General features: G+C 44.1%; 1 protein-coding gene across 1 annotated transcript in view; it reads right to left on the bottom strand.

Moving 5' to 3' along the window:
- Positions 1–12,764, bottom strand: part of FAM83E (family with sequence similarity 83 member E) — a 94,095-nt gene that overhangs the window by 66,763 nt on the left and 14,568 nt on the right. The window contains exon 2 of the mRNA XM_044278083.1: positions 4,479–5,046. Within this exon, the coding sequence (XP_044134018.1) occupies positions 4,479–4,928 (450 nt within the window). The 5' untranslated portion in view covers positions 4,929–5,046. The remainder of the gene's footprint in view (positions 1–4,478; positions 5,047–12,764) is intronic.

Genomic DNA, 12,764 nt, shown 5'->3' with positions numbered 1-12,764 from the left:
AAGCTCCCCAGAACCTGTCCTGCTACAGAGTTCGTACAGGTAGTCATTAACGGCACGTTGCTGCTGGAGCAGCCTATCAAGCATATACGAATATTCCACCTAGATAGATCTGCCCTCAAGCTCACATCACGTGACACAGCATGTGATGCACCACAGGTCCTATGATTGCTGAGGACACGGACATACTTTCTTACCTGCTCTGCTTGTTGGAAAATAAACAAATACGAAAATCGCCTGGAGAGGATAATCGTGGTATTGGCAGTCCAGGCCTAGTGGGATGCCACAGAGAGCCGTACTCTATGCCGTACCATGTTGTGTTATAGAACTAACATTTATGCCAGTATATTTGCACATGCTGTGGTTGAGCTCTTACAAACGGGTCAAATCACATTTTTGCTTTTTTGAAGAAATGTCATTACTTTGCTTTTAAAGGAATATACCCTTGAAAGGGGACTATGTGTGCCACTGAGAACTATCCTGCGATATCAAGTAGACAAAATACAATCTAGAGCAAGCTATTTTATCTGCCATCTTATATACATCTGTATGTGCCTGCAGCAACATTGTTTAAATTTGTAGTGATTACCTCCGGCTTCTTGTTGGAATGAACGTTCCTTAATTTTATATGTTTTAGGATTTTTTAAGAAATTGTTATGTTATTATACCTTGCAATCTGGATGTGAGTGCTCAGTCCGTACTAGCTGTTTTGAGTAAAAGTTATGTACCGTCCCTGCCCGTGTTTGCTAGACCATGTGTCTGTGGTCAGATGTATCTTGTCACTGACACTGTGTGCCAGAAATACATTCACTTGCCGCTGAACGTGGCCATATATTTCCTTCTGGGGACCTTCCATTGCGGTGTGCCAATGGCCACAAATTTTCTAAAGGCCTCCGAGTCCACCAGTTTATATGACAGTAGTTGGTGGGCTAGCAGATCCGACAATCCAGTGGTCAGCCATTGGCCATGGAAGCTTGCAGATGAACGCAAAGACAGTAAGGTGGAAGGTGGAGTAGAGGACAAATGGGAGGAGAGAGGAGAAGGAAAAGAGGCAGGACGTGGAGCGCCGGGAGTGTGGCTTTGTGGGTTCTGATGGTGTTGCTCCCACTGGGCTCGGTGATAGGAGGCCAGGTGGCTTCTTAGGGCAGTCATCCCTAGGCGAGAGTTGGGCTTACCGCGACCTATGCGTTGACAGCACAGGCTGCAGATGGCAACACTATTGTCAGCAGCTGACACGTTATAAAAAGCCTACACTGTGGATCCATGTGCCAGCATCCTGGGAGTGCCAGATGTGACCGTGCATGGTGGATGGCTCGCTCCAGATACATTTTCAGTCTGCTTTTTGCCTCCTGTGCACTGCGAGTTCTGTCTGCTTCTCCTCCTTCTACCCGTTATCTGCTGCTCTGTCTCTCCCTCTGAACTCCCCTCCTCTTCCTCTCTTGTGGGCACCCTTGTAATATCCATTGACAAGTCATCATCGTCACCTTCACCACCACTGACATTAGAGATCTCGGAGTAGGCAGCAACAGCGAGGACCTCCGTCCTTGGGCTGATCTGGGTACTGTCGTCCGACCACTGGGTTGCGGCTGTTGCTACCTCCTCTTCCTGATCCGATGCCAAGAACGGCTGTGCATTAGTAAGGTCTGGGGATGGATGGGAAAATAATTTCTCTGACTCGAGTGGAGGGGCTATGGTGGTGTCTTTGAAAGGTACACACAGCAGAGAGTGAGGAGGGTGCAGATACAGAGGATGAGGGTGCAGAAGTGTAAGGCTGAGTGAGCCACTCAACCAACTCTGGTGCGTCCTTTGACACGCACCTTCTCCAACTTCCCACTTAGGCTCCAGCCTGGTGCACCTGTCCGACCCCTACCACCCCTGCAGTATGGCCTGCCTCTTCCTCTGCCTGTCATTTTCAAAATGGTCCTGTGACAAAGTCCCTATAGAAGAGCAGTATTTGTGGAAGCAGGTATATTGCAGGCCTCAATCAATATTTGGTGGAAGCTGGTATATCAATCCCCTCTATCAGTATTTTGTGGAAACGGGTATATAGAACCCCTTAATGAGTATTTGCTGGAAGCTGGTATATCAAACCCATTAATCAATATTTGGTGGAAGCTGGTGTATCGCATGCCTCAATCAATATTTGGTGGAAGTTGGTATATTAATCCCCTCTATCAGTATTTTGTGGAAACTGGAATATAGAACCCCTTAATAAATATTTGCTGGAAGACGGTATATCAAACCCCTTAATCAATATTTGGTGGAAGCTGGTGTATTGCAGGCCTCAATCAATATTTGGTGGAAGCTGGTATATCAATCCCCTCTATCAGTATTTTGTTGAAACAGGTATATAGAACCTCTTAGTGAGTATTTGCTGGAAGCCGGTAAATCAAACCCCTTAATCAATATTTGGTGGAAGCCGGTGTATTGCAGGCCTCAATCAATATTTGGTGGAAGCCGATATATCAATCCCCTCTATCAGTATTTTGTGGAAACTGGTATATGGAACCCCTTAATAAATATTTGCTGGAAGCCAGTATATCAAACCCCTTAATCAATATTTGGTCGGAAGCTGGTGTATTGCAGGCCTCAATCAATATTTGGTGGAAGTCGTTATATCAATCCCCTCTATCAGTATTTTGATGAAACAGGTATATAGAACCTCATAGTGAGTATTTGCTGGAAGCTGGTAAATCAAACCCCTTAATCAATATTTGGTGGAAGCCGGTGTATCGCAGGCCTCAATCAATATTTGGTGAAAGTCGGTATATCAATCCCCTCTATCAGTATATTGTGGAAACAGGTATATAGAACCCCTTAATGAGTATTTGCTTGAAGCCAGTATATCAAACCCCTTAATAAATATTTGGTGGAAGCCGATGTATCGTAGGCCTCAATCAATATTTTGTGGAAACTGATGTATCACACCCCTCAATAAATATTTTTTGGAAGCCGGTGTATCACACCACTCAATTAGTATTCGCTGGAAGCCGGTAAATCAAACCCCTTAATCAGTATTTTGTGGAAGCAGGTATATTGCACCCCTTAATCAGTTTTTTGGGGGGCAACAGGTATATCACACCAGTTGCAATTAGTTGTTCCAATAGCGTTTGCCCCTCTGTATAGCTGCAGTATCTCAGCAGAACCGCACACAACTGCTGCACAATATAAATGCACACAGCAACTTCTCCCTACACTGGCAAAAAACAGAATGTAAAATGGCTGCCAGATTGGGTTTATTTATTGTGTAGGAGGTGTGTCCATGTGCTGAAACATCTCAATTGGCTGTCCTGTCCCACCTGATAAATGTGTCATGGGTCAAAGTTCGGCACAATGCAAAAGAATATGGCGCCGGTGGACATCACCATATGTTCGCTTGTTTGACGAACTGCGAACGAAGTTCGCCGAGAAACGACCGCTGAGAGAACCGCAAGACCATCTCTATTCTTCTACCCAAGCCTCCAGCTTCAGCAAATCCCTCTGTAATATTATATGATCTTCTTCTGTGTTGGCTACCTTACAGAGCTTAGCATAATTTGCAAATATTGAAACTCTATGCTATAAGCCATCTACAAGGTAACTAACAAACATATTAAAAGGAGGAGGGCCTAATATTGAACCATGTGGCACCTAACGTGACTATCCTCTGTTTCCTATCACTGAGCCACTTTTCAACCCATTTACATATACTTTATCCTTTGTCCTAGCATTTTTATTTAATATATCAACCTTTTATTTGTTACTGAATTAAATGCTTTTGAAAGGACAAGATAAATAACATTCACAACCCAAACCTGGACCAGTCTGGAAACTAGCTCCTGAAATAAACTGATTTAAATACTTTGATACGACCATTTCCTCACTAGCCCATGCTGATGCTATGTTATAGCTATGGTCTCAGTATTTCAACATTTGAAGACACCAGTCACCTAAGAACAAAACAATAGATTGCTTATCTATGTGGTCTTATTCGAATCCGAATAACTTGTATCTTCTGATCTGCAGTTAACTTGTTTTGTATATGTTTTCAAAAGAAATCTTTTAATTAAAATAAAAATTATCTGATTAAGAAAAATAACTAAATAATAGTGTAACTTGAGGGAGAACTGCAATAGTGGAGTAAAATAAAAATAAAAGTAAGAAACTGGTTGTATGCACTTGACAAAACTAACTATCCAGCCTGAATTCTGCTAGGTGACATCATTCATTATCTATATCTGAATCATTTTACAATAGCTGATATGTGTGAGGGAAGACCACCATCAATAATGAAAGGGATTTTCCTTCAGATCAGAGGACTGATGATCATTAAGCTGTTGACACTAGGGGCAATGTTGTATGGAAGCACAGAAGAGGACAATTAGCACAAAATATGAATTGACAAAATCAGATATCAGATACAAAGAGATCCCATGACCAAACTACTGAGAAATTTGAAGACTTAGATGGCAGTAAATTCTGACGAACCTCTACTTACATACCTTTGTTGCATTTTGGATTGTTCTTCGAACCACCACTTTAATGTGAGGAGCATTGTTGGTAGGAGGATGTGTGTAAACGTCTGCTCGTGTAATTCCTTTCCACGTGTCTCCCTCTGGCCATCCAAGATCCAGCATAGGTGTTGGTACATCTGATTTTCCTGGCCAGTAACTTACAGTTAAATCTTCATCCAGCTCCGAATCCTCCTCATATTCTAGTTTTCCTAGTTGAGAGTCCACTGCAGTGCTTTCTAGAGAAATAATTTCTTCCCTTGATAAAAACTGTCGAGCGCCTTCATTTTTAAGGTAACTGTTGAAAGCAGCTTCTCCAGAAGATAAAAGGGCTTCTAAGGCAGTTCTTTGTGTCTCTGAATAGTAAAACTGAGGACTTGCTTCAGAAATGTTTATAAATTCCAGATCATCTTCCAAGCATTTTACCTGAGAGTTGGCCATTTTAAGGACTTAGGGGTCTTTTCTATTAGGTAACTAATTATATATAAACATGAATTCAGAGTTTATCTGCCCAAAAATCCTTCAAAAGCCTGGTAATTGCAATGGATGCAAGGGAATTCTGGAAAGGAAAAACAAACATATTACATGAGTAATCAGCAAGTACACCAGCAAAATGATGAATTGGTAGGAATTAAAGATGGAGCGGTTTGTCTCATGTTTAGTACAAAAATGTTGGAAGCAAATTATAAGCACAGCTCTCTTGTTTGCTAGATTAAAATAAGAAGCAGATTAAGTAGACTACTGTATATGGCTTGAGTTGTTAACCAAAACTTGGATTTTCCTTCTTCAACTCTCCCTGCCATGCTGTGTCTATAGTAAACACCTCTAAAATAATTCAGACCCAAGATCCATAAATACATTTAAAAAATATATATATTTAGACCCCGTACCAGCCCCTGAATGAATGCAGGCCACAAACGAGAAAAGATATTTATATTCTAAATCAGACGCCTATACTTACTGACCTTTCAACTGGATAGGTGTTAACTGTTAGATCGGTGGGAGTCCAACAGCTGGGATACCCACCGTTTACCAGAATGCGGGTTCTCTGTCCTCAATTTGAATTGGGCAATGGTCAAACATTTCGACTCTTCTGAGAAAAATAACTTTTTATGAATATGTAAATAAGGTCTACAGTGCTCTGAGGCACAGGTCTGAGCCCCTTGGAGCACCAGAGCTCCCCTGCCCTGCACTTAGAGCTACTCCACTGATCTCCATGATTGAGTGGGCTAAGCATCTTGTCTGGTCCTGTAATCTTGTGCTTGCACATAGTCTACACTCTGGGCGCATGCAAAGTACATTTGCTTTCCCAGCAGTGCAGATAACTTCACTGACATCCTCCTCCACCCAAACAAGACTAAGCGTCTACTCTTCCAGGTGGAGGATGACATCATTGGTTCTTGTGTGGCAGTCAATCATTATTTTTCTCAGGCGGTATATAAAGGTTGTTCTGCTCAGCAGGGTCAACCCTACCAGGTATTATGCCTAGTTTAATATGGCTGATCCTGCTGACAGATGCTCTTTTATCCCCCATTGCTCTGGACATTCACGCAGTGCATAAATGGCCAAGAAATCAGCAATAACATTTTAAACCAATTCACACATACATGGAACTATGAAAACATCAAACACAAGCCAGGTCTCTTCTTTTCGTGCTCTCATTGCCTCTCTGCCTTTACTTCAGCAGGTGGCGCAGAGAAAGATGTAATGAGCCTGTCTGCACTGAAAGTGCTAGGCTGTCTGGAACAGTGGGCCCTGCTCTTTTTGTCAACTGTATATCTGTACGACAATAAATGGTTTAGGTGGCCATAGCCCCCAGGAGCCTCAGGTCCTGAGTGGTAGCCCAAACCGCCCGCTATTATAATTCACCAGATTCAAAAAAGATAAATGCTGAAACATGCTGAATAAACATATGCAAATGATCCAGCACTCCAAAAATTTACTTTATTTTAATTCATTAAAAACAGCATACACCATATTCAATGTTCAAGATAAAAGGAACAAAGGGCTTAACGGACATGTTTCTGGTCCAACAGGGTCCTTAGTTGTAAATATCTATGCTTAAGGTTCCTGTTGGTTTGGGAACACGTCAGATAAGTCTTTTGCTCCCTTTATGCTGGACATTGGTTGCAGTGTATGTTGTGTTAATGGATTAAAATAAAGTATACTTTTATAAACTTTATGGATTGCTGGATCGTTTTCACATGGTTATCTTCTGAGATACGATGAGCGGCTCTCAATCTCATGCACCTGGTGGCAGGTGAGCTGGAACATTTACATCCTTTTCTGAATGCAGGCCAGCCATGCTGTAGATACAGTATTTCTCTAAAACAGTTGCTGAAGCGGCACAGAGACTCTTTAGCCAAGGGGGGCCATATCACAATAAAAAATGTAGGAGCGGTGGCGTACATAGAGAAGTCAGGGTCCCATAGCAAGGATCAAACCAGGCCCCCCACACAGGACAGAAGGGTTCCTGCCTAAACCCTTTTCAATGACCCTTGAGTCATTTTTTCCATTGTTTAATTTGCTAAAAGTTGTTCCTTCAGAGGGTAGAGTCCTAACTAAGGTTTCACCTCCAGTAGAAGAGGAGATACTCCCAACTAAGACTGGGCCCCCTCTTGCCCTGGGCCCCATAGCAGCAGCATAGTATGCTGCTATGGTGTGTAGGAGTGACTAGAGAGTAAATAGCAAGAAGTAAAGAACTCCTTCTTGATAATTACCTGCTGGTCCGAGGAGGTGAGAGCTGCATTCAGATGCAGCAATCACCTCCACTGTATGGGGACAAGCATGGCATCATGATCTGCCGCCCTTAAACAATGATGTCAGCATAAACAATTATTTCACCAGATAAATGAGCATTTGCCCTTTCGTTGGGTGATTATTGGGAACATTGTTTCTGTAAAAGTTAATTCCGATAAATGGCCAACTAAAATAATAGACCCATGTAAATTGTGGGGCATTGTGATAAGCCACTCATTCTTGATAAATTGGTTTTAAACAACATGGGACCTACATACAATTCTTGCACAGGGGCCTCCGCTGTCTATGTCCACACCTGTCTAATACCCCGCTCTATGTTTTTCTTTTTTATTAGAGTATATTCGATAGGTATGGGGCTGGGCATGCACACATTGGGGACTATGGAAAATCTTTGTAGGATTAAAGCAGCATACATTCTCAAATATATGGACACTTTTTTACCATTTGAATTTTTTTCTCAGTTCTAGAGTAGCAGGGACATAGGTGATAACGATCTGTGTTTTCATTGCATCATCCTATACTGTATATAGCTGACAGATCATATCTAAAGGTCACTGACTAGAAGGAATATTATCAACGATCTGTACATATACAAATGTATGATATAATAGATTGTGGATCCCTGGCATTTCTCTACCCATCAGTGACACACAGAAATCTCTGAAGTTCATATAATGTTAGATTTCCATAGCATTCCCCTGTGAGGTATGTAACATACCAAACCACAGGGGAAACAAGCGAGGCTACGGTGGACCGATGGGTGTAATAGTTCATGTTCACTCACCGTTAGCAGATGCCTCCCTGGGCTGGCGTACAGTGGATGGGAAGACAGTACGAAATCCTCCGGGGCACTCTCTGTTGCAGGGAACACCAGCCAGATGTTGGTTGAGGTGCCCTTGATGGTAATTGGTGTTTAAGGTACTTTGGTGGCTGGGCCCCTGTGTTCTTGACGCCAGCACCGTAAGGTGCAAATGTTGAGTGTAGTAGTAGTTATGAAGAGTCAGTTGTTGTAAAACAATTCAAACAGTCCATCAATAAAGTGCATTCATATGGTATAAGTGATGACTCAGAAATAAGTCCAATTGTATTCCACTTCACCGCCACCTGGAGAAAGAGGCGGATGGCAGTCTTCACAGCGCACTAGGCTGAATGCTAGTGCGCATGTGCAGGCCGCTCTCTGTATCGTACAGGCTTCTATGCGAAGCCTGTACTGACTCCTGCACAGCGCGATGTAGGAGCTGTGCAGGAGTGACAGCAAAGCGATCAGCCACAGAGGCTGATCTCTATGCTGTGGATCTCACTGGGGGCACTGACTGGCACATGGGGGGGGGGGGGGGCAGTACTGTGGAATTGTGGATAGCACTGTGGGGAAATTAGGATGGCACATGGGGGCACTGGATTTCACTGGGGCACAGTGTATGACACTTGGGGCAATGGATGGCCCAAGGGGGAAATGGAGGGCATAAGGGGGACAATGGAGGGCACAAGGGGGCACTGGATGGCACAAGGGGTCACTGGATGGCATAGTGGGGGTACTGGATGGTACTAGGGGGCACAAGGGGGCATAAACAGGCACTAGGGGCACTGTGGACAGCACAATTATGGGGGCACTATGGGCGGCACTGTTACGGGGGCACTGTGGATGGCACTGTTACAGGGGCACTGTGGACGCACTGTTATGGGAGCACTGTGGATGGCACTGTTACAGGGGCACTGTGGACGCACTGTTACGGGGGTACTGTGGACGGCACTGTTATGGGTTTCGGGGACACTGTGGACGTCACTGTTACGGGGGCACGATGGACGTCACTGTTACGGGGGCACAGTGGAAGTCACTGTTACGGGGGCACGGTGGACATCACTGTTACCGGGGCACTGTGGACATCACTGTTATGGGGGCACTCTGGATGTCACTGTTACGGGGGCACTGTGGACGTCACTGTTACGGGGGCACTGTGGACATCACTGTTAACGGGGGCACTGTGGATGTCACTGTTATGGGCGCTGAGTATAAGTTATAGGGCTCGTATCTGTTTTGCAGTCTGCAAGTCGCGCATCCACTAAATATGGTTACTGTCCATGTGCGATTCACATTTTTTTTGCAGTCCTATTGAGTTCTATGGGTTCTAGATCTGCATTATGAGGACCAGAATAGGACATGTTTTATCTTTGCCAGAACTGACATACGGATGTGGAAAGCACATGGACATCATCAGTATGTTTTTTACAGCTTTATGTCAGTTCCAGTAAAGACAGAACATGACCTATTCTGGTCCTCAAAATGAGGACCTCAAATCCATGGAACTCAGTGGGACTGCAAAAAATGTGGATCGCAAAATGGATATGGTCTTTTGCACATTCTGGAGATAGTAAGGGAAGAGCCTGTGGACGATCAGTGATGGGATTAGATACACCGCTCAGCAGGCTATATCACACAGGATAGGATTAGATACAGATGTGAGGGCAGAGCCTGTGGACAGTCAGTAATGGGATTTAGACACTGGGTGAGAAGTAGATTCATGTCTGGGTGTAGTAAGGGTACTTTCACACTAGCGTTTTTCTTTTCCGGCATAGAGTTCCGTCACAGGGGCTCTATACCGGAAAAGAACTGATCAGGCATATCCCCATGCATTCTGAATGGAGAGTAATCCGTTCAGTTTGCATCAGGATGTCTTCAGTTCAGTCGTTTTGACTGATCAGGCAAAAGAGAAAACCGTAGCATGCTACGGTTTTTTCTCCGACAAAAAAAGCTGAAGACATGCCTGAACGTCGGATCCGGCATTTTTTCCCATAGGAATGTATTAGCGCCGGATCCGGCATTCAGAATACCGGAATGCCGGATCCGTCGTTCCGGCATGCGCATGCGCAGATCGGTAAAAATGCGAAAAATGTACAAGACGGATCCGTCGGTCCGCATGACAAGCGGAGAGACGGATCCGTCCTTGCAATGCATTTGTGAGACGGATCCGCATCCGGATCCGTCTCACAAATGCTTTCAGGCAGCAGCAGATCGGCGGATCCGGCGGCCAGTTCCGACGACGGAACTGCCCGCCGGATCACACTGCCGCAAGTGTGAAAGTAGCCTAACATGGACACAGGAATTATAGATGGTGTAGCTGCTACAGACAGAGCAGAGCGGGGGGCGTGTCCAGCCTGTGACTCATCTCTGTGCAGTGCAGCCAGGCTTGTGTATCAATAAAGTTATGTATTCAACAAAACAAGAAGGGGAGAAAGTAAACAGAGCTGCCTGGATAATGTGATGTCTTCCAGGGGGGAAGGAAAGCTCAGACATGAAAAACAGTCATTGGGGGCATATGTATGCATGGTGAGGGGTGTTAGGAGCACATAAAAATAATTTTGATTTTGGGACTGGACAACCTCTTTAATCTATAGCACCCTGGTACTAAATATGCTGTCTTCTACGTATCTTGGGTTATCCAATAAGGGCGTTCTCCCTCATGGCAGACATCAGTCTTCTACTACATTATTTGAAGGATGCTCTCCTAAATTGATTTAGGTTTTTCCACTATGACCCAGAAGTCTTCTGGTGAATAAGGACAATTCTGCGCACTAATTATCCATTTGTGCCTCGGCACTTGGAAAGTTACTCTCAGGCACTTGTGCTGATGAGGTCCATAAGCTATATTCAGCTGTAACCCTCACTAGGCTTACTTCATATTTAGACATAGACTCACTGTCTGGTGCTTGTTTGCTGTGGTTGTCTTCTCCAGGCTTGATTAGGGCCCAGAGGAAAATAAAACAGTTACATGTTGATTTAGGCCCGTTTCTCTTCTCCATGAACTTGCTTTCCTCCTCTCTCACTAACTACTTCACTTCAACTCCAGATTCTGCTCTCTCTCCCCTCTAGGGGAATTTCCACTAGAGTTTTTCTTTTCCGGCATAGAGTTCTATCACAGGGGCTCTATACTGGAAAATAACTGATCTGTTTTATCCTCATGCATTCTGAATGGAGAGAAATCCGTTCAGGATGCATCAGGATGTCTTCAGTTTAGTCTTTTTGACTGTTCAGGATAGAGATAATACGGCAGCATGTTGCGGTTTTATCTCCGGCCCAAAAAAACGAACAATTGCCTGAATGCTGGATCCAGCATTTTTTTCCATATCAACGTATTAGTGCCTGATCCGGCATTAAAAATACTGCAATGCCGGATCCATCCTTCTGGTCTGCACATGCGCAGATGGGTAAAAATTTGAAAAAACAAAACTGATCAGATTGTCCGTATGACAAACAGACAGACAGATCCGTTCTTGCAATGCATTTGTGAGACGGATCTGCATCAGGATCTGTCTACAAATGCTGTCCGTTTACATGCAGATTGCCGGATCCAGCAGGCAGTTCTGGCGACGGAACTGCTTGCCAGATCACTCTGCCGCAAGTGTGAAAGTAACCTAAGCTAGACACACCCCAGCTATATATATTATGTGGCGCCAGCACCACCTAGGGGCGAATGGGTGAAATGACAATGCCGGACTGACAATGTGAAATACCATACATTAGATAAATAAATAAGCAGATGTTTAAAGTGTCCCATTTACACACATATGTAGGATCCTGGGCACCAGAGATGGACTATTTCTGTTCCCTGTCATTATAAGAGAATTGGGCTGCGGTGATTGCTCTAGGTGGAAATATTCAAAATATTGTAATCAATGTCCTCTGCATTTCTTTACGGCTGCAGTATGCTTCTGTATTGCACGAATGTGGGTAAACGGTCAGTCACATGCAGAATTCCTGTCTAATGTATTCATTGATTTGGATATTTCAACTCAGACGGCATCTCAAGATATCAGGACCCTTTCACATTACAGCCAAACCCAACAAGCTCAAGTATGACTTCAATGAATGTCTTAATGAATGTCTCAATGAATGTCTTAATATAGAATTTCAAAATCAGGAGACCAATTAAGTGAATGGGTACCTTTGTGTATAGATTTCTACTATCTGATATGTCACTAATACCAATGCAGATAATTAGATATAAGCGGCTATATCGTACATCAGAGTGTCATACACCCCAGCTCCCATCGGCCTTGCTCTGCTTCATTTGGGAAAGGTGCTGTGAGGCTGGTCTTGGACTTTGATTATTGGTTCTGGTGCACATTGGAGAATTTTTCTAGGGCCTTATTCCCCGTGATTCTGCGCTCAATACCTCATAATGAGAAAGTGAAAACAGGATGTTTGTAATCCTTGCTATTTTCGCCTCAAACGATATGGGAGGTAAAAGTGGGGGGAAAATGCCCCAGCGTCTTAAGGGGCGAATACTAATGAGCACTTCCATTATGGAAGCGCTCATTAGTACCGGAGGACCGGGAAACCATGAAGGCTCTGTACTCTCTGCTTCCTGTTCCTCTGCTGTTGGCTGTACTGTGGCTGTGCACAGCGTGAGGGCCCTCATGCTGTGCACGCCAGTTCACAGCACAGCTGGCGGCAGGATGTAGAGGATCACGCTGGAGGAGAGGAGCACCAGCATCTGGAGCAAGAGAGGTTAGTGTTTT

This window comes from Bufo gargarizans, chromosome 2 (assembly GCF_014858855.1).
Source record: "Bufo gargarizans isolate SCDJY-AF-19 chromosome 2, ASM1485885v1, whole genome shotgun sequence".
Lineage (NCBI taxonomy): Eukaryota > Metazoa > Chordata > Amphibia > Anura > Bufonidae > Bufo > Bufo gargarizans.
The sequence above is the reverse complement of the archived record's forward strand: the minus strand, read 5'-3'. Positions and strand labels throughout refer to the sequence as shown.